At 37.7% G+C, this 22,969-nt stretch overlaps 1 protein-coding gene and 1 long non-coding RNA gene across 51 annotated transcripts in view; one reads left to right on the top strand and one right to left on the bottom strand.

Annotated features, from left to right (window-relative positions):
- EPB41L3 (erythrocyte membrane protein band 4.1 like 3) overlaps window positions 1–22,969 on the bottom strand; it is a 132,782-nt gene that overhangs the window by 5,951 nt on the left and 103,862 nt on the right. For 12 of the 49 annotated variants that reach the window (XM_088675360.1, XM_088675367.1, XM_088675373.1 and 9 more), the window contains exons 13-23: window positions 12,087–12,140; window positions 9,990–10,025; window positions 8,940–9,131; window positions 8,379–8,453; window positions 5,080–5,796; window positions 4,441–4,563; window positions 3,573–3,956; window positions 2,474–2,605; window positions 1,769–1,867; window positions 761–841; window positions 385–501 (exon numbers count right to left, since the gene is read on the bottom strand). In XM_088675360.1, coding sequence (XP_088531486.1) covers window positions 391–501; window positions 761–841; window positions 1,769–1,867; window positions 2,474–2,605; window positions 3,573–3,956; window positions 4,441–4,563; window positions 5,080–5,796; window positions 8,379–8,453; window positions 8,940–9,131; window positions 9,990–10,025; window positions 12,087–12,140 — 2,004 coding nt within the window. In that variant the 3' untranslated portion in view covers window positions 385–390. Of the gene's footprint in view, window positions 1–384; window positions 502–760; window positions 842–1,768; window positions 1,868–2,473; window positions 2,606–3,572; window positions 3,957–4,440; window positions 4,564–5,079; window positions 5,797–8,378; window positions 8,454–8,939; window positions 9,132–9,989; window positions 10,026–12,086; window positions 12,141–16,940; window positions 17,505–22,969 lie in introns of all 49 variants that reach the window. The other 37 variants (XM_088675366.1, XM_035126105.3, XM_088675368.1 and 34 more) reach the window with 18 other exon arrangements.
- On the top strand, window positions 2,508–22,833 carry LOC118090411 (uncharacterized). 2 transcript variants are annotated; one of them, XR_015951455.1, is made up of 5 exons: window positions 2,508–2,623; window positions 2,926–3,083; window positions 17,336–17,472; window positions 20,106–20,183; window positions 22,075–22,833. It is a non-coding gene; the product is annotated as an uncharacterized LOC118090411 (long non-coding RNA). The 2 variants fall into 2 exon arrangements; XR_015951456.1 differs by lacking the exons at window positions 20,106–20,183; window positions 22,075–22,833 and having other exon boundaries at window positions 17,336–17,670.

Genomic DNA, 22,969 nt, shown 5'->3' with positions numbered 1-22,969 from the left:
TGGCCACTATATGGGTAAGATGCAGCCGTTTTATTTTGCAGGCTTTTTATGGCAGATTATTTTATGAAATGCTTCCCTTCCCCCACAAGCCAAATGCATACAGTCTTTTCAGCTTTGGAAATTACAGAGCAAGATACTGGATTGTGGAAAATGCATAGCAACTAGCAAGCAGACAGAAGCAAATGGGTTTCTTCTATTTCTCTAACTGGCATTAACAGGAAGAGCGGGAGAAAGCTCTGCCCCCAAAACATAACTTTCAGAATCACTGTTTTCGCAAATGCCAGAGAGAATAAATAGAAAGGGTTAGAGATGAACTATGAAGGAAGAAATGATCTTTGACACATGCCAGCCCACGAGTGCCTGGGAAAAATCTCATCATCTTACCTGTGATCAATCCTCCCCATCTTCAGGTGTGATTTCTGTTTCTTTATGTACCACTACTTTGGTCACTGACATGTCAGGGTGCTGCTCTTTGGCCTCTTTAATTGCCTGAGCCAGCGCCTAGCCCAAGGAAACCACAGAAGGGCAAAAACAAGAAGGAGGTGGAACATGCATGATCAGTAGCAAGGTGAAGAGAGATTCATGATAAATTACACAATTTGCAAATGAGGAAAAGTGATTCAAAATAGGAATTTCATCTTTGATCTAAGTACTAAAAATCCAGTTTAATTTAAAGGCATGCCAGTACTAATACTGCTTTTTTTCGGTTTACAGTTAAAAACAGATTAGCTTATGGATAGTTTCAGTTTATGCATCATACCTGATCATGGTCAATGTCTGCATCTCCTGTGATGACTATTCGCTTTTCAATTCTTGTTTCTGATATGCCTCCTTTCACTGTCTAAAGGGAAGGAACAAATGTAGGCTTCAAATAAAACATACTTTTTGCTCTTCAAAGAAGGGGGAAATCCTTATTTGAGTTTTGCTGAAAGAAATGTATATTGAGTGTTTCAAAATGGTTGACATCAATTATAAATGTATTTCTGTAGAATCTGTGTCTAATATAATATATTTTGTAAAGTTGCTTGTTTGTGATGCAGTTTTGGACACCTCTTAATATATTGCAACCAAATCGTTCCTGAGATAAAGGAGCAGTTTTCCTTTTTTGCTTTTCTGCTAAATGTTCATCCTGGATCAGGACAGTAATTGCTCTGTGCTACACCTCTCATTTTTCCATTGTTGTTGTTGCTGCTGCTGCTGCTGCATTTATTAGTTGCTTTATACAGAAATAAATAGCTCAAAGTGAATGAATGGAATAAAATACTAATAAAATCTATTAAAAAGTATATGGTCCAGGCAAAGTGGGGAGGGTACTCTGTGTAACTGTTCATAATGGACCACTGTTTCTTTTCCATTTCTGTATTGGCACTTAAAGCCACAATACATCTTATTCTTTGTCAGCTATTTTGTGTAAACAGACATTATAATTACAAATGAACTGTGTGGCTGTTGCTTGTTCCCATAAGCATATGAGATATTGGTTATTACTGGTCACTACTGAATTCTTCAGAATTAAGCCAAGAAAGGTCATTGCAATAACATCTGAGATGCACAACTGTTTCTAGTAAATATCCCTAAATCAACTGCTTTGTGAATATGCATGTAAGATGCAATATGACGTGTGTATAGACACAGCAGCAGATCTGGCACTTTTTAATCCTGAATTAATTAAAATCTTTATTGAAAAAATTAAAAATAATTACCAAACACAAAGTTTTGTCTTCCAAAACAAATAATATTTGAGAAAGCAGCGTTCTAAGAAACTTACTTTAGTGATATGTGTAGTAGTTGTAGTACTGGTAGTTTCAGATGTGATGGTTTGTGCGCTCATCAGAACTCCTGGTTCAGAGTCAGCACTAGGATCCGCCTAAAGCAAGCAAGCAAGCATTACCCTAATGTGATGAAAATATTATGAATCATCTGAATGTATTAGTGTACAGTGGGGAAATACTCATTTAACCTAGGATTTAAAAAGCTACAATTTTTAGTAGGGAATGACAATTTCCCATCACTGAAAACCAAATAACAATGTATCACGGGGCAAACAACTTCCTTATTATTTTAATATAATTAAAATACTATTCATCTTTCACTCCTGCTGGCTTGATTGTGAGTCATAATTAGGAATATGTTGCATGCATTCTATGCAAATTGGGGGGAAAACCTCGAATAAGCCTTTGAAAACTTGATATGAAACTAACTTGACAATTGAAATATAAAGTTTAACCTGTATCCTTTCTTAAATATTTATTTATTTAGCACAAACATGCCAATATTATCTGAAGTGTGCTCTAAAGTATTTTAAAAAAATAAAAATGGGATTTACAGCACCAGTTAGGACGTTACTAGGTCAAAATTATATTGGAGGTCTCTTAGTCCAGATTCAATTAGATTTTGTACACACATTGCATTGGCTTTGGTATGTCGCTACTAGCACCTTCATAGCATCTGTCTGTGTTATGTTACGTCTCACCTCTGAGGACTCATATGTAATGGTTTTTGTTTCAGTATGAACGATGGGCACTTCCTTCATAGAAATTTCCAACTTCTCCCCACCTGAAGAAACACTGCCAAAACTGACTGACTCAGTCTTCACAATTGGTGACTGTTTAAATGAAAAAAGGTAATTGTATGATATATCAAAGTAGTTCAAGTTTTGTAGTAATTGCAAAGGAAAAATGTAAAAGAAATGTCCTCTGCTAGAGCAAGAGAAAAATGATCTCTATTATACAGAAAGAAATACTCAGAAACATATCATAAGCACTTTAAAGTACTATTTATATCTCCTTCAGGACTATACTTATTTGGAGCCATCTTTAGAAAATAGGCAGCTATGGAATTTTCTTACTAGCCCAGACTAGCTTAAACTTATTTTCTTTCACTAACATATGCCATGTGTAATCAAACCCATGTTTATGCCCATAGGAATTTGAGAGACAGGGGATTCTTATTAATGAGCTGAGAAATCTATACAGTAGAGACCATTCTTCGCAACTTTGACAAGTATATCTAGTGCCTAAATAAAGTGACAGATCTTGATGTTTCCAGGGAACAGCCAACAGTATCCTTAGGCTCAAGATCAGGTAAGATCTATTGCAATACCAACATGGATAGTCCCTGATCCTTATCACTATGGAATCTCCTTTATAAACTGCATGATGCTCAAAGAACAATAGAATAAAATAAATGAAACCAGCAACAAGCCTCAAGGCTGCCATGCAAGGGAGAAAGCATGGACTGCATCATGAGACATTTGCTACACAGAACACACACCATCATGTAGGAGAACAGCTTGCACACCATGTGAATACTGCTACATGTATTTCATCTCATGAACATGCAGTGCTAATTGCATGCGAATTGTGTCCATGTGGTGTAAACTCAACTTTTCTACATGGAAGCCATTGCAGCTAGGAAACCATCACACATGACTATGTAAGATAAGGCAAGAAACAAACTGCTTACAATAACCATCTAGTATTTGTTTTAACACTTCGTTAGTGAATCTAATTTAAAGAGGACACAAATGTATTCTTTTGTGCAGAATTGGCTGCTCAGAAATTTTTAGTTACCTCAAAAAGAGGTTTTCTTTCCAGTGCATCCAAAGCATGGGCTGCTGCACTCTCCTCCTGATCGTGAGATGCAGTAGCAGTTTCTTCCTGTTTGGTTAAAGCTTTTTCAGCCTCCTGCATCTTTTCCTCTTTAGCCCCCTCAGTCACAGCAGAGCCCTCCTTCCCTTTGATGCTAGAAGCCACATGCGATATTGCCTCTGCTGTAGTATCCAGCTGAACGCCAGCCAATTTAGCAGCATCCCCACTTGCATGCACACTCATCACATGTCTCTCCTCCACCATTACAGTTTCCTGCACAACCTTCTTCACAGCCTCCTGTTGCTTCTCCTCCTCTGTCTTCTTCTCACTAGAATGTATCTCCTGATCGGTTTTAGCTTCTGTTCTCTGCAGGGAAAAGAAGTTAATATCAAAAGCTAATGTGGCGTATAACTACAACGCTAAAGCATATTAGTCTTGGCCAATTTTTTGTTTTGCTTGCTTTTTTCCATTATACAAGATGTTTGCTTGAGTTCTCAAAAACTGGATAGTTGTACAAAAGTTAACAGAATGTAATTTATCCTCATTTAAAATACTCATTTAAAGTCTCAGTGTACTTCCAATATATTAAACAGCTCAGAAGGAAACAACAGAAAACACCTGGTTGTTCTTTTCAGGGTTTTATGTGTGATCTAAATTGAGGGGAAAGCTAACCAGCATATGGTGTTATATTTTCCATGCAGATTTTGAAGATAGTAATGTATATAAAGTAACACTAGTACACCTACATGCAAAATAAAAATCCAACTATCACCACAAAGCTTTTTTTTTAATCCCCAGTCCCATCAGGGTAAAATACAAATTAAATCTAAAGATGGAATCAAATGGCCACCTGTGCCCAGCTATGTGAAGTAGATGTAACCCCTCCTATGAACTCAGTTGGTTTTCTTGCAGACTCTATTAAAGTGAAGATATCTGAACCATCCAGAGCTTTTTCACCGGAGAGCTGTTTTGTCTAAATGGACAGAAAAATGTAGAGTCACACACAAGCACATACACACAAAGAGGAGCAAATATGCATTCACACACTTTCTTGCGCGCGTGCACACACACACACACACACACACACACAATGTTAATAGACAAAAACAGACAGACAAAGGAAAGGAAGTAAAGTGACGGGGATACAGAGAGGAAAATAATGGGAAAATAAATTAGCATTAGTCTGTAATGACTATAAGCAGTAATAAATAAATAAAAGTTGTTAGCATTAGGATTTTGCTGATCTTGTGAAGTATTTTCCCCTTCCAAAACAAGCCATAGCAGCATACTACTGTTCAGTAACACTGAAAACCTAAAAATGCCTTTGTATTGTGTTAATTGGCTTAAACCATGAGGAAATAATAAGAAGCTGGGTTGGCTGTTGTCAACATAAAGCCAGGCAGCAAAAGGACCGAAAGGCAGGGTAGTGAGGGTATTGCCTAAAGAAGTCATGCTTTTATCTTTAAGCTGTGGCAAAGTTGCATGTTACCACTACTCTTGATGCTGATGATTCAGTAACATAGTGAGCAGTAGCAATGGTCAAGGGTGGTTCTCTGGAATACTTCCACTCAGATATACTCTTTTCTTTCCGACCAAATGCCTCTCCTTTTAGTCTTTCACTGTCAAGAGGTTTCTCAGCTCTGGAAATCTGTATGCTGCCCAGTGTATCACGCAACTGCAAATCCTGGTCCATCTTTAAGGTCTTCTTCAAACTTTCATCTTCAGGGCTCTGCAGCCGGGAGTCAGTCTCTTTAATAGGTGTCAAAGATTCAGATACCCTTCTTTTTGAATCAGATAATTTTCTGGCTCTCTCATCAGTAATTGGTTCTAGAATTTCATATTCTGCTACTACAGGAATGATTTTCACAGATTCTGGCACTGCCCTTTCCATTTTTTGAAATGCTTCAAGTGATGATGGTGCCATTTTTTCTCCCTCTTTTACTTTACTGGTCATGGTTAGAATTTTCCCAGAAACAGTATCGTAGGATTTTCCTAAAGTGTACATTTTCTGCTTATTGTAGTCTTTTGACTGCAATTCACCTTCCAAGTCCTCAAAGCTCTGTATGTCAGTGGATTTTAAAAGCTTGCCAGGGATGTCACCAGTTTTACTGCTCACAGTCATTACTTTGTATGTCACAATTGTTTTCGATTCACCATCAACTACCTCAGTGGGTACTTTGTCTACAATAACCCAATCCTCAGTGCCCTATATTTGAAATATAAAAGCTAAATTAGAACAACTAGTGGTTTACCTTTGTGTTAGGAGACTAAAATAATACCTTTTAAGAAAGTACAATAGCCATCTAGAGGTGATACACATTTTATCCTGTGTAGTTTTCAAAAGTCTGTAGGCATCTTAAGCATTTCAACTTGTAGAAACTAAACTAGACAATGTAAGTAATATAAGAAGGAACATCACATTATTATTCCTAAACAAATTTACTTAAAATATATTGACTACTGAAAATATTGTATATTGCAGGGTAGTCTTATCAGAAGTTATTTACAATATTGTACCATTTGCTATTCCTGCCAACCTAGCAGTTCGAAAGCACATCAAAGTGCAAATAGGTACCGCTACAGCGGGAAGGTAAATGGTGTTTCCATGCACTGCTCTGGTTCACCAGAAGTGGCTTAGTCATGCTGGCCACATGACCCGGAAGCTGTACACTGGCTCCCTCAGCCAATAAAGCGAGCGCCACAGCCCCAGAGTCGTTCATGACTGGATCTAATGGTCAGGGGTACCTTTACCTTACCATTTGCTATTCAGTATACATTACATTCTAAGGATTCAGTTCCAAACATGCATACTTAGAATATGTAGCAATGAAATAATTTGCGCTTACTTCCAGCAATAAATTTTTAAAACTGGTGTGCAAGTATTACAGCATTGGAATGAGACAAACTGGATCCTTGTTTGCTGAGAAGTGGTAAACATAATCTCCCCCTTGCAACTTAACCTTTAGTTCCACTGGCTAGGGGAGAAGTCTACAAGTTGCTCTAAATTACTTTTTAAAGAGTATTCGCAAAGGTATGATCCTTTCTCACATGAGCACAGAAGGGATTCTCATAAATTTATTTTCCCACTTTCCCCAAACATGACTGCATGAGAAATGACCTAGGACAGCACTAGGATAGGGGTCACCAACATGGCACCTGAAAAGTTATTGAGTGGTGTCCCCAACAGGGGCCCCAGATTCTGAGCTTTCATTTTCTTTTTCTTTTTAAAAAGTAAGTCTCTATCCTTCCTAGAAAGAAAGTTATGAAGCAAAATGTGCAGATACCCTTCTATGTGGTTTCTGTGTAATCAGGCAACCTGTAAGTGTTTCTAGTCATTGTGTGCATTCAGAGTGGTTTTGGTAAGTGAGTTGTTTGAACACCAGGCAATAGGAATGTCTGTGGAACTGAGGAATCTGTGGAATCCAAACTGCTGTTTTTTCCCCTTCTCCTTTGTGCACTTTTCCTGCTTCTGTTTTATTTTACAGGGTTTTTGGACTCTGTATAGCTTGTTCTTTACTCTTTTCTTAGCGATCAGTATGAATATTTTCTGTGGTGGGTTCTTCTGAGATCAGGTACTCCCTGGAAGTTATTTTCTGCAAATATTATTGTACTATAAGTACAGATGGAAGTTAAAGAATTCCCTCCTCAAGTGGCAAATACAAAATGTGAAAACTCTGCAAAGAGCCCTAGGACTCAAACCTAGGTATTCATTCAATGTATAGTTAATTGGCGTCTACAGTCACTTACAAACTCATTGTTACAACCGTGTTTATGGAAGACAATCTTACTCGGCTATGAGTGATTGCCAAAGAAGAAGAAGAGTTAACTTACAGTACAGTGATATATTTGGCTTCTCAAAAGTAGGTCTCTTTGTGTTTAATGGAGCTTGCACCCAAGTAAGTGGATAGAGGAGGGCTTTGGTTTAGGTTTAGAATTGGGGGAAACAGGGTTAATGTGCCTTTCAGCTGTATCTCCACGATCAGGACCAGCAGGACATAGCTGACTTCCCATGGCAAGCATGAGGTTATTAGGGAAAAGGAGAGAGAAGCAACAATGACTGCACCCTCTCTAATTTTGTGTTATGCCACAACCCCATGGCATCCATTTCATCACTGGCACCCAGAGCACTCTCCCAAAATTCAGGTGTCCAAATTGGCTGGCTGGCAATCCTTGCCTTAGGGCAGTCTGGGGCTTAGCTTACACACAAATATTTCATTTAGGATATGTGCCCTCTGAAGCTTGAATAACTTGACCAAGCATAGGGAGAGAGGCGAGCGAGGTTATGAGTATATGTGCAACCTTTCCCTGTAAGCCTCTCTCCCTGCCTGAATATATTCCCATGTGGAAGAACAAGAAGAGAAAATTGACTCTCTTGAATCCTATGAGGATCTTTGCTTGGGGACACCATACTTGCATACTGACAGATATTGATGATAAACATTAACATCTGGCAGCAGCAAGTGAATGTTTTCAAACATGTGTATGATAATTAGAATATTCATGAAGAAGTTGGGATTGGACATGAACCCCACCCCCTCCAGATGAACACAGCATAGTATTTTCAGTGAGACATTTACACATGCAAATGCAAACTAAGGGATTCTAAGCTGCAGATCTCACAGACCTTTGCAATGTATTCATTTAGTCTTGCATTCTGCTTGACAATTTTATCTGCTACTAACTTTTAAAAATAGAAAATTGCTTAGAAAAAGGAGTATGATGTGTTTATCATGCCAGTGTCACAAAATGTGGCCTGTTTGAATCATAAGAAAGTGTGCTGCTTTTTACCTGAGAATCAAGGTATGCAGTGCTTTCCTTCTGCAAAAATAGACGCTTTTCAGATTTTTCTCTTTCTTCTTTGGTCTAATGAGTAAGAGGGAATGGGGGACGCGTACATATATGAGCTTTAATAAACACACCTTTTCTTTTCACTTGCTAAGGCACAAGTATCAGTATCATCATCATCATCATCATCATTCTCCGCCCATATGGCTGTGTTTCCCCAGTCACTTACTGAGCTATCTTGCTTAACAAGCATAGGAGAAAACTGATTTTTGAGCAATGCAGGGAGAGAAGCAAGTCCATCAAAGCTAGCATTTCAGATTTGTGGCTTTAACAGCTCATCTTATGTAGACATTCTTAAGTTCCTTGATTTCAGTGGTCTAAGGGATGCCTAATAAATAAATTTTGTTTCAGATCTTTAGCGTATCTTGGCAATTATGTACCCTAGCTAGTATTTATGGCAACCTAATTTAACATATGCATTTTTAAAAATTGAAATTGGTTGGCCTATTAAGCACCCATGAAAGTTTTACTGGACAGTTAAAGGTTGAAGGACAGAAAGATCACCTCTTCAGGCACAAGTGGTTCAATCATAGGAGCTTCTTCATGTCTTGCAGCAAGCCGGACTGGTGATGTAGAAAGCCTCTTCTCCCATTCATTGGTCCCTGAGGTATCTGCGGAGGTTTCCAAGAATGTCCGTTTCAACTCACTTATATTGGTCTGGTGTTTCATCAGGTCTTCCTGGTTTTTATCTAGTTCCTGAAAGAAAAAAGCAAACAGCATTTTAAAAAATACCTACGTTATCTAAATTGACAAGATATGAAAAAAAATCAAGTCGTGCGTTAGTCAGCAAAAGAAGCCTTGACAAGATTATGTCTCACAACACTAACACAACACTCTCGGGAAACTGTGGTGTTTCAAAGGATAGTTACATACAAACTCTTAGGACACTTTGCATATAGCATGGTGGCAAACTCGTCCTTGCCACTTGAGGGTACACTTGTGAGGGATCTCTTCAGCCAATCTCAGCTCCCTGGCAAGTTTACCTCTATTCACAGGCATTTATTTCTACTTTATGTTTTTACACATATGTGGAAAAGATTTTATAGTTTTACTTCAAAATGCAATGTGTAAAGTGGTCCTAATTCATTAAGCATCAAATATTCTTAGGATGGTCATATTTTATACACATTCTACCTGTTAAGAGGTACATCTACATACCCCTGATCTACATATATACAAACACAGTCCTAAACAACAGTGTAACAGAAAGTCATAATCTTAGGAAAGAGAGAGAGAGGCATTTGATTTATTAGCAAGTGAAAATACACATCTCATGCATCGGAGTGCAGATCCACAGCTTAACCACTATATTCAAATCACAAGGAGAGTACATGCACTGGTATATACCAATACCAACCTCTAACATAAGATTACTATGTTTGACATACACATTTTCACCCTTTATGTGCTTAATCAGACTATTCTGAAAAAATTGAAAGAGAAAGGGAGAAGTAAGCGCCATAGTACTGAAAGGATACAAAATGCTGTTCTAGGTAAATTGGTAGAGGAAGAGTACCAACAATTAAGCATAAGACAAGCCATTCTTCCACCTACCTGTGCCTTGAGATCACCATCTTCTTCTTGATCAGACTGTTAACATAGGAAAGATTGGGAAAAATACTTTATGTCTACAATAATTATAATAGCTTTTTAAAGTGATTCAAATACAGTGGTACCTCAACTTACGAACGACTCGACAACCGAATTTTTCGACTTATGAATGGGGGTAATGGCCGCGCGCTTACGAATGTCTCGACATCCGGGGGAAAACCGCGGCAGTTTTAGATAGGGATTTTTTGACTTACGAATTTTTAGATAGGGTTGCTTTGACTTACGAATTTTTCCGTTTCCAATGCATTCCTATGGGAAATAGCATTTCCAATTGCGTTTTTTGACTTACGAATTTTTCGACTTACGAAGGTGCCTTCGGAACGGATTAAATTCGTGTTGAGGCACCACTGTACATTATTTCAATAATCTGGTCATATAGAATATGGATGTGCACACTGCAGTGTACCTTGGGCACTCAAATAAGGAAGTTATGGTTTAAATAACTTGGATAAGTGAATTCCAAAAGTGTACAAATAATTTTATTGTGCTGATTGGCTTATTTTGTTTTACATTTGTATTAATTACAATTTTCATATTGTTTGTACAATGGGATTCTTGAGTGAAGGGTGGACTAGATTGCTGCGAAGCAGGTTTTGAATAAACATCAACTATTCAGTGAAATAAGCTCCTCTCTACCTTCATAGTTTTGGACAATAAAATATGGTAGTATTCATATTTTTATTTACTATGGATTTTTAAAATCTTAATTTAACACCGAGGCAGATGGTTCTTTCTGTCTGAACATTCAGAAGAAGGATTGAACAGGCTTGCTAAATTAGGAAGGTGTTTAGAAGCTGGAGACTATGGGCTGAATTCAGATTTTCTGTGAGTGGACTTCCCAGGGGCTAAGGAGGTGTTTCATGTGCCAGAAATAGAAATCAAATCTGAGAGCATTTAGCACAGTAGCCCCTGTATTATGAAATACTGTCACAGTGGAGTTGAGGCAATGTGTCAACATTGTATGGATTTGGGTGTGCTATGAAAATTCAGCAAAAAAAAATTAAAGAGTGCTAATTTTATGTGGTTGCTTTTAATCAGTGCTTTTGTTGAGATGGTGCTCACTGTTATGGATTACCATCACTTCTTTTTTTGCTACCAAAGGCACTTTTATCAATATTCAGGTACTGGCACCTCATTCCCCTTCAGCCCAAAAGCACTGGTTTTATTTATTATGTATACTGTTCTGTTTTTTATTTTGCGGTAAATCACTTAGGAGATCTCTGATTATAAGCAATTCACTGTCTGTATGTGTGCAAACTATATTTCAGAAGCCAAGTAATGTTACTATATGAATTAGTTACTTTGCATCAGGTTGCTTTTCTATTGTTTTATTTCTATGTACCATGTTTCTTTTATTCTAAAATAATACACAACAAAGCATATTTGAAACATTGAGTTTTTAAAAACACGCCACAGAAACAAAATGACCTAGAATGATAGGGGTAGGCTTCACTCTCAAAAGCTGAAGAATAAAGGGCAGAGAAATGCAATCCTTCCCATGTGAACCCTTTTAGTTTCATATAAGTGAATGTCATTTGCTAAGGGAAAAAGCTGCCCTCCACGCATGAGACTGACCGGAATCCCATGGTGAAGTTACTGTGTTTCTTGGTGCACAGCATACAGAGATGCACTGTATCTTACAGGAGCCATTTCAGTATACAAACTCTGACTCCACCCCCTCACCTTAGCTCATCATGATCATAGGCATTTTGCTAGCGTTTTATGTATTTGGGCTCCAATATCTGGATGCTACATACTTGAATAGCTCCTAACTGCAGCTTTTCTAATTAGTACTTGTACTTTGAGATGAAAAGCTGCAAATCCTTCACATATGCAGTGTGTGTGTGTGTGTGTGTGTGTGTGTGTGTGTGTTTGTGTGTGTGTGTGGTGTATTCATGTATCAGATCCTGAGCCCATATTGTGTTGGAAAGGGTGTTCTATTCCATGAACAATAGGCAAAACAGTGCTAATGTGCAAGATCTGATGGGAGAAGGTACATGATACACTCTTTGGCAACTATGTGATATCAACTGTACAAACCTCTGTGGCAGTGGTTTCCCCATCAGCTGCAGTATCTGTCCTTTCACTGTCAGTCTGTTTTGTTATACAAGTAACCAGGTTCCAATGGGTAAGCAGGAATAAAGAATAAACCCAGTTTGTAAGTAAACACAAGTCAGAGGTTGATTTGCCAAGTCTACATCCCTGTGAACCGCACTTGAGTTGTTTTCAAACTATAGACACTTTAAAAGAAGCAAAATCAGAAAAAAACAGACCAGACTCAGAGGAAGGCTCAAGGCATACTGTACAAAGAATATGGCTTTTGATTTAAGACATTATTAGCCAAACAAAATAGTACCGGAAAAAGTATGTAAGTGTAACTTTTAATTCTACTGAGGAAAGCCAGGTGGCTTTAACAAGAAGTAAAACTTCCAAAAGCAATTAGTCCAACTACAATGCACAAAAAGTACGTTTTAATGAAAAATTAGAAAAATGTTGGTAGTTTATTTTTGAAAAGGGGAAAGTTCATATTTGAAAAGGGAAAAAGGCAGAAATAAATTTGTTTGTATATATACATATATATATATATAGCTACTTTAACAGTCACCTGACTTTCAGCCCCTCATTTGTACAGATTTTATTTTCCTCACATATAGAAAAGGGTATAAGGCTGTCTGCATTACCAAAGTGTTTCAAGAAATGGGTTAAATGTAACAGAATCTGCTATTCTTTCTTTGAGAGAATTGCAATTCTCAACCAACATATGAGATGCTGATACCGTACCAATTCTAACACTGTAAGGACATATTTAAAAATAAAAAAGACAATACTTTCCATTCCAATTTACAAAACATGACAATTATTTAAAATAAAATAATAATGACATTTAGTAGGTACAAATGATCCAAGTGAAACAAAGCACAGCATTATCCATCCTAATCTACTGGTAACTAAGAATGTATCAAGAACATCTTTGTTACTAGTGCCTGAAAATGAATTACTACATCCAGGTATTATCAACTTTTAAAAAGTTGATGAGGTATTGGATGGGATTAGGGAAATCTTTCAGATTTTACAAATAGTGAAACTTTTTTTAAAAATCCTAGATATTTACAAACACTTTAAATTATACTCTTGCAGTGTTAGGATCATCAGAGGGGCAACAAAACTGGATTCTGCAAGCCCTTGTGGTTGCAAAGAGACTTATACAGTATTTCAAAGATTGATGGATAGATATCTGCCACCCACTACTCAGTGGTCTTACTGTGTTCTGAATATATATCTTACAATCATTGCTCTTGTTTAGATATTGATTTGGACAAATGGACTGCCAATATTAATATATTTGTAAGTTCAGCCCAGACACTGAGGTCCAGTTCTGAGGGCCTTCTGGCAGTTCCCTCATTGTGAGAAGTAAAGTTACAGGGAACCAGGCAGAGAGCCTTCTTGTTGGAGCATCCGCCCACTGGAACACCCATCAGTTGCCAGAGAGATAAACAATTATACAACCTTCTATATACATCAGAAGGCAGCCCTGTATCAGGAAGTTTTTAATGTTTGTGTATGTGTGTGTGTGTATTCTGTTGGAAGCTGCCCAGAGTGGCTGGGGCAACCCAGTCAGATGGGTGGGGTACAAATAATAATATAATGGTATTATAAATTAACAATGGGAGATTATTTTTATAGTTCCTGTCACAATATTTTATACTTTTTATATTTGCAAAATAAAAAATATATAAAAGAAAACCAAATTATATTCATAAAAGGAAAGCTGTATGGTAGCTCAGCACCATATAAAGCTTCCATTCTCATCAGTACAGGTTTTGCCAGTTTTACTGGTCACAGACAACACAATGTAGGAATATGTTAGATAGTTTCTAATGGCACCATGCCAGTTATGTCCAATACTGAGTACAATAAATATTTCAAGGGCTTGAATAATCTGTAAAAAGGCCATGTGTGAGCAATGTCAGGCTCCAAAAAGATATTCTGAAAAAGTAGAGATCCTTCTCACAGCCACTCAATTTGCTACAGTAGGCTGGTAGGCTGTTTGGTTTGATCACCATACATGTATATTCCCTATCTTGTACTGGGCTTGACCTAGACTGGGACCCCGTCCACGTGTATTTGAAAGGGAAATGCATGCAACAAACAAACAAACACAAAGTCACCAACTCAGCACACACATACCCTTAATACTTGGGGAAAATATTTCACCCAGGAAACCATACCACAAAACAAAAGCATGATTTCCTTTCCTTTCTGAAGTTAAGCAGGTCCAGGTCTGGTCAGTGCCTGAGGCAGTCCACTTGGAGGCCACATCTACATCTTATGTCCCATGATGTAAGAATGGTGAAATATAAATAGAAGTTAGATACAAGTCCAGGCGTCCACTGAAGGCCTGGATCTATACCAAGGGGAAATTTTCACTTAAACAATATCCTTTACATGCTAATGCCTGTGCTGCCTGGGGCTCAAAGGATGTAGACCAAAACATTTGGTGGATACCATGTTGTGTGAGCCTGTTCAGATGATTTAGCAAGGCAAAGTTCAGTAGTGAGTTTGTGAATGGCAGAACTAATAGATTTGTGTTACATATTTAGTATGACACTATTCTATAACACTAATTATAATGATTTGCATATATTAATTGTCACTGGGGTTCACATCTACTCTATTGACAACTTTTTAAAATAATAATCAACCCATTTTATTAAACAAAATAAAATTGAAAGTAACAGGCTCAGTGGGGCTTACTTCTGAGTAGACATGTACAGGGTTGCACTGATAGCGAATTTTACATGTGTGGGTTAATTTTCAACTATGAATAATTTAAGTATTTCCTCTGATTTAAAATACTTACTGTAACTCTATAAGGACTGATTTTGGCTTACTTCTATCAGGGTATGAGTAACCATATGATAAGTATGCTGCTGGGCAGGGTCTTAGGAATACTGGTAATTAACCCTGCAATATAAAGTGCTATTTTCTGCACAGGAAAGCAGAAGCAATATCTCTAGAAATGCCTTTCAACTAATTTTAGAGGCATTGTTCAAAATGGAGATTCTATCCCCTCCAAGTCCTTTACAGCTTTTATCAATTGAAACAAGAATCTGAATGCTAAATTGTATGTCTGTGGATGAAGCACACTCAAGGTCTAAAATACAAAGCTAACAAGTTGCTAGCTGAGTGAAGAAAGCAAACCAAACAGTAAAATGAAATCTCAAGGGGCCTCAAGAAAAGCAGGTTTCCCCAGGAGCAGGAAGTTGTAAAAGGGTAAGCAGATAATCACTGACCAGCATTAATTTTGAGTGGTACGCTACTGTGCTGGAACTAACAGACTGAAATGGCATTTTCAAAGAAAATGTAAAATAGATTCAAAATATAGAAAATTCCAGCCACATGTTTTCTAACTTGTCATAGTAACTGCTGTGTTTTGTTTTGCTGATGTAATGCAGACATGCCCAAGTTTGAGATAAAGTAAACTTTCATGCAGTATGTCCAACAAGAGAAGCACCCTGGATTAGGCACAAGTCTGTATAAATCTATTAAAGAAGTCCTGGTCCTGAGATTATTATAGGGCTGGTTCACATACAATGCCAGAATTTTGTATCACACATGTGAGCTTAATCCTTGCGAACCCTGACCCCCACCCCACTCTTTTCCTTCCACTGTGCACTTCATGTCAATTATTTACTTTCACTTTGGTGCAAATCTCAGTTCGTTATAGTATCTGAACTGGCAAAATATAGTTTGCCCTGTCTTCCAAATGAGGATTGATTCTGGTTTGTTGGAGAAACACAACCATAGTCTGTCAATTCAGATATCCCAGGAAACAATTATTTGGACTAAAGCAGAAGTAGGAAATTGAAGTGGTGGACAAAAGAAGAGGGCAGAAGTGTGCAAGCAGAAGACTACCGGTAATTAACATAACACCTAACCATGCTTTGACTCTACATCTGAATCAAGCCAGTTTCAAAAACCTTTCACATCCAACCCAATACATTTTTACTTAAAGTAACATTGAATTCATTGGAGATTAACTGACAAGTTAGGTTTGGAATGAACTCTAAAATACATTATCCTGATGTCACAAATGGAAAAGGGTTTGTGTTCTGGATTATAGCCTGATTAACCTAAATATTGTTATATTTTTACTTGGAGAATACAACATATTAATATGATTGTTACTATTAATTGTTATTTTCAAGGTAATATAAATGACAAATTCTGTTTAAGATTTTATGCCAGTGTAGAAAGCATTAATTTTGGCAGTAAGTAATTTTGGCACATAGTACCATGAGATAACTGATAGTTATATTTTCTGTGGGGACTATTTTATTCATTAAGTGGGTCTATTTAATGAAACATCAGCCAGATTTACAGGAAAGAAGTTCTAATACCCACAATGAAATAACAAACACCTCAAAGATTCAACGTATTTTATTGATTATGAGAGACTGGCTTGGTGTCTTACAAAAATAAAAGGCTACTAAAGCAATTCAGACCTCATTTTAATTTTTACCTGCTACAAATGTATAGTTGGAATGTATAGTGTTTCTAATTACTTACTCTTGGGTGGCACTGAAACCTGTAAAATAGATTTTGGATGTACTGTACAAGTACAAGAGACAGCTAGTTAAAAGTTATTGGATCTTAGAATAAGTGTGGGGGGTTTTTTATAAAAAAGTTGATAACCACTATCTCATAAATATAGCATTGTGCCTAACCCTGAGGCTCAAGCTACACTCAACACGACAAAAATTAAATATTCTGAACATATCAGCACAGACAGAAATGAGGCTCTGAAAGTAGGACCACTATTGCAGCATTCTAACACTCTTTAGGACTGAAGCAATGAACACAAAAAAGTGTGTTCTGTGCCGAGGTACACACCTCTTCCTCTGAACTGTCACTCAGGTCATTGTCAAGTGAAGCACTCAAGGAGGCCGCCTTGGGCTCCAGGTAGCAGAGGCACATAGCCAGAGGAAAGGAGAGAGTGAGAGCATATGGCACTGAGAAAGAGGCAGAAAGCAGAAAGAAAAAGATGAAAAGGAAACAAGGCACAAGGGATGGTGAGCGAATGGGAAGGAAGTGCTGCACACTTTCTGGCAGAAAGTTGGTTTCAGAGAGATTAGGAAAGGATAAGTAGCCATCATCATCCAGGAGTGTGGGGAATGATTCTGGAAGTTGCAAGGAGAAGGAAAACAATGTCCCGCCTTTACCAGCCTTTTGTTTATAGCTGAAGGCCATATCTTGTTCAACTGAGCAAACTCTTCCTTTTCTTTCAGAGTCCACCTCAGACTCGTCAGGCTTTTGAACAGTGTTTTTAGATGACTTGCAATCTAATGGTTTTCGACCACTCTCCTTACATCTCCTACGGGGCTTTGTTGAAGATGCAAAGGGACCAGATAGTGAGGATGGTGAGGTATGTAATGGATCTGTACCAAGCAAAGGTGGCTGATGAAAAAGAAGAAAGAGCAGCAAACAAAGTGCAAGAGCAAAAGGACAAAAGAAAATTGTAATTAGTTAATTTCCTCTGTATATAAAAAGTTAATTACATAAGTTTTAAAAAACCAAATTTATTCATTGGATTAAATTCCCTTGCCACATGCCATAGCTATTCAAATGAATGAGAGCAGCCCAATAACACAAATTTGAAGGTCAAAGTGTCTGTTAACAATATTAGACATCTTATATTTTAAAATATTCAAATGTACAGATTCGGTAGAAACCCAGCTACTACATTCAGTTAATAAACTAGATATTCTTAAACATGAAAGCTCAATTGAGATAGTCACCTAAACCATGATTTGAAAAAAATGGAACTGTGCTATAGACCATGTATAAGGAACCTTTGGCCCTCTTGATTTTCTGAACTGAAACTCTCATCAACCCCAGCAAGCATGGGCAATAGCCAGGGTTGATAGGAGCTGTGTTAGCAGAACATCTGGAGGGCCAAAGGTTCTCCATATCTGCTACAAACCTTCATAGTCCTTCATCACCTTGGTACATGCACCAAGACCCTCTTCCATTTCCAGTCTGCTCTAATCCTATTTTACTATAACATACCTATTTGCACATCATAGCTAGTGCCAATTTCCAGGCCATGGTTTACAAACCCACTTCAATCCCATGGTTTGGAGGGTTACCACTACCATATTTTGTCCAACTTAGTCATTACTTTAAGCTACAGTTAGAAGGAATCGGAAACTAGAACAAGGCATTGGCATGAGATTGAAGCTGATCCTTCCAAACATTCTCTCCAAGGAATGCTTGGAATTGTTGTTTGGAGGCAGTAAGGATCTCTTAAAGAAAATTTTCATCGCCTGGGAGTGTTTAGAGAAGCTAAGTGGGATAAAGTTTATGTATGGTTTATGTATGAGAAAAAGAGGGTGGTATCAGCCTTCTTGGGAGAACTATGAAAGTCTGTAGAAGTCCAAAACATCTTGAGGGGTGTGGATTTTAAGGGGTGAAATCCCCTAAACCCAAACATGCTCAGTGACTATAAAACACTGAGTGCCTGTTGGGGAAATGGATGAGAGCATAGCTGGCTGGCACACTAAGCAGAAGCACACCACACTGCAATGTTTTGTTGCCCATCCCACTTCCTATAAAGAATTTCCATATGAGAAGTACAAAATGTCACTGTATATTACAAAGAAGGTGCTACAATGGAAATCAGGTGACATGTAGCTTGTGTATAGATAATAAGTGTTCTTGGGAAAATAAAATCTGTCCCCAACTACCCATTCCCTGATAATATACAGGTAATGTCCTGTACATGGAATTGCCTTTCTAAACTATTGGGAAATTTCAATTACTTCAGACTAAAGTGGAGAAATCATTATCTGGACCATCTAGAAATGAGTATGGTCCATTTTAAAAATCTGTTTACATATCTTTGCTGCCTACCAGACTTTCCAACCAAAATTCAAAATGGTAGTTTTAGGTCTAGGAAAAGGGAGCCTGAAAGACTTCTCCCCTATGAACTTGCTCAGCCACTGATACCACCGGAGACATGACTCTGAAAGTGACTATCGGAGATTATGGTAGTAACATCTTGACTGTAATCTTATCAAAGGATTATGTTCTTGTGAGTTTTTAATGCTTTCTAACAGTTTAGTAACTTTTAAGTCCAGAGGCTTTGGCTTACACAAATTATCTACAGGTAGAAGTACCCCAAGGGTGATATCTTATTTATTTGGACACTTTCCATTTGTAGTTACAACTATACCAGCTGACAAAAAATTCCAATCTATTCTTATTGATTCCAGAGAATCATAGATACAAACTGGATAGGTTCAGCCTGTTAGTGGATGAGCTCTAAAACATAGTACCGTATGATAGCTATTCCTGCAGCTTTCATAATTTTACCTGCCTCTGCTTTGGTTTAACAATGAAGCTTGTGTAAAAACCTCCCCACCTTTCCCTGTTAAGTTGTGCCCTGTGGTAATTTACTACACTGACATCAAGCTTTTAAATATTAAACAAAAATGGTAATCAAATAAAGGATAATGAAGAATATGAGTTAGCATGAGTAAATGTATAACATTAGCAGATTTGGAAGTTAATGCATTAGTGTGATATTAAATGGAGAGGGAGACATAAGGTGATGTAGACGAGTGATTGTTGGCAACCATCTGTCTTGAGAGACAATGGAAGAGTGTGTCTTCAGGGGTAAAGTGAAACCGTTGGAGAGTTACAGCATCTGCTGCGGCTGTTGAGACCAAAATGGGAGATACATGTTTTGTTGCAGCTGGGCAGAGATTCAGTCAAGCTGAAGGGATATGAGAGCACCAGGGAGAAGCATATGCCAAAGAGAGTTGGGGCAAGAACACTGCTCTTTATAGGGAAGGCATTTGAGGATGAACCATCATACTGGACAGTGCCGTCATGTTCTTGTGGAAGGCTACAATCATCTTCTGGAGCTTTGGTGGGCATTCTATCTTGTTGAGCAGTGTGAAGAGTCCTTTTTAACTGACCAAGATCAAAGGCTTTTGTCAGGTCTATGAAGGAGATGTACAAGGAGGATTTCTGCTCTTGGCATTTCTCCTGCAGATGTGCAATGAGAAAATCATGTCGACTGTTGACCTCTGAGCTCTAAAGCAACATTGTGACTCTGGATAGACCCTGTCGGTGAGTGACTGTAATCTGTTAAGAACCACAGGGGCAAAGATGGTTTCTACAGTATTCAGCTGGGAGATTCAATGATAGTTGTGATTTTTTTAAAGAAAAGAAAACCCAACAGATGCAACCATGCAGTGTGTGTGTGTGTGTGTGTGTGTGTGTGTGTGTGTGAGAGAGAGAGAGAGAGAGAGAGAGAGAGAGAGAGAGAGAGAGAGAGAGAGAGAGAGAAATGGATGGATGGATCAAGTTGCACTTTAAAATAAAAATCAACAGAACTGCTATTGACTTCAGTGATCGTAGCATCCACACACAGGGCAAGTTTTTGGTGAATCGAGTCCAGCCATTGGCTGCATTGTTAACTGGTGGCAGAATTCTGACCACCTGTTTGAGAGGCATAATCTAGTTTATTTTTATTCTGCTCTTAACAGGTAATTGGCACTGTCAGAGCTGACAGTTACTAAGTTTGGTAGGTTCATATGTAAAGTTATTTGCACCCAGTCCACTACTGCACAGAAAGATCTGTGCACTGGAACCCAAGACATAAAATCTTGAATTTAGAAGAAGACAACTTTTTCTTATTTTCCTATCTTACTATATTTATCTCTGTTCATCTAATTTGCTTGTATGATTTAATTCCCTTAATCTAAATATATGTTCCTCTTAATAAGCTGTAATACTTTCTTATTAGTAAGAGTAAAAGCCATTTTAGAATTCATTAAGCATCACCATTTAGATTTCCCTATATGTAAAAAACCTTGCAGTATTTAAAAATCAACACAAAACAACCCACAGTTTGTACTGCTGATTGATGTTACACTGGTTCTTGAACAGAATCTGTTCCGGAAATCCGTTCAACTTTCCAAAATGTTCAGAAACCAAGGCGTGGCTTCCAATTGGCTGCAGGAGCTTCCTGCACTCAATTGGAAGCCGCGGAAGCCCTGCTGGACATTTGGGTTCCAATGAACGTTCGCAAACCGGAACACTCACTTCCATGTTTGCAGCGTTTGGGAGCCAAAACGTTTGAGTTGCAAGGCATTTGACAACCAAGGTACGACTGTATAATAAACACACTGCTTTCAGTGTAGTTTGCAACAACAATTTTTGTTCTTTTTGCCCTACAATTGAATTAAAAGTACAGGGTGAATGCTGTCGCTTCAGTTTATTCTTACAAACTTATTTCAGTTGCCTGGAGCTGCAAATTCAAACATTTTAACCAACCGAGCAGCTATAAAGACAGAATTAAGAATTTGTACATTTATGTAAAAGCTTTACAGCCATAGCCTGTGAGCTTCCCAGCCAGCAAAGAAATTAGAAAAGGTGCCAGCAACATCACAATTTGGGGTGACACTGCACTGGTGTCAGCAGCCAACCTCAGGCTGTCATACAGGAGTGGCTGTGTGGAGTGCAAAGCTGCTAAAGCAGAGTGGCTGTGAAAGAAATGAACAGCGGGCATGCAAAACTAGGAGTAAAAAACCTACATTGTATTATAAAAGCAAGCTGTCCATTATGGAACATACTGGCAAAGACCTAGATGCCTCAAATTTGAAAAACAGGACTGAAACTAAAGAAGCAGCTCAAATGGAATAGAATGCTGTTTAGTGCACTTACAAGGTTCAATCAGTAAATCATTTCAAATCAACAAATCCTTACAAGAAGTACAACACCAGAAACTCTTAAAGATATATCCATATGTTGATATGGATTTGTTGATTTGAAATGATTTACTGATTTAACCTTGTAAGTAACTGTTGCAGTTCATCATAAGAATTGTGAGCTTCGGTAGTCTTGTTAAGCCTTTACACATGAACCTTTGGTGAGTAATTTTAAACATTTTTGTATGATGTTTTAAAGAAATGTATAACTATTTATGGTGCATCATATGAATTTCTTATTACTTAAGAAAGAGCCGGCCCCCTGAGGAAACCATTCCTGTGAAACGGGGAAGAAGCTGGCCGCCCGTCAGATGAGATAAGTACGTATGGGAAGAGATAAGAACGCATGATCATCATAGCACTTTATTATCGGACTTGATTATTGCACTTTATACTGGACTTTCAAGACTTCGAGCATGAGATTTGTATACATTTTTGAATCTCCTTGTATATGTGAAGGTTGTTTATACATTTAATATTTGCACCTCACGGTGGTTTACCTTTTCATTGTTTCACCAACATCACTGTGTTGTCTGTTTGTTGCTGTTTAGTGCATATGTAGCTGCAGCATTAGGCTGAAGCTCCTCATTTACATTGTTGATTGAACCTACTAAGTTGTGTGCAACAGACACTGAAGGAGACCTACTGGCTCAGAAAACTGCTTGCTTTGCTATGGATCCAGAATTAGTTAAAACCTATTTCCCCAAGTACTGTGGCTGGCTGATGGAATGAAATGCCAAAACCTACACTTAAAAGTGTTTCAACAACATGAAAAGGAAGGTAGCAATATTTTAGATCAGAAAAATAAGAATTCACACAAGAGCCATTTGGATAAACTTCTCAGGAGTAATTAAAAAAAACAAGATAAAAGTGAGATCTTAAAAAATTATAAACATAAAAGTCTTGTTCTAAAAACAAGAATAATGTGAAAGCCATCTCAGTCCATAATGTTTGCATTTTTGCAGAGTTCATCATATTGCTTAGAAATAAACCATTTCTCTATAAAATAAGATGTGTTGCAAGTCATCATATTCAAATTTGTAGAAAAATACTCCACAGGATCATAAATATATTTACTGTTGAATATGAATATATATCATGACATGTTTCTTTCTACCACTTCTAATTTTGCTTAGCTAGTGG

This window comes from Zootoca vivipara, chromosome 8 (assembly GCF_965207765.1).
Source record: "Zootoca vivipara chromosome 8, rZooViv2.hap1.1, whole genome shotgun sequence".
Taxonomy (NCBI): domain Eukaryota; kingdom Metazoa; phylum Chordata; class Lepidosauria; order Squamata; family Lacertidae; genus Zootoca; species Zootoca vivipara.
This window is presented reverse-complemented; position numbering and strand designations above follow the sequence as displayed.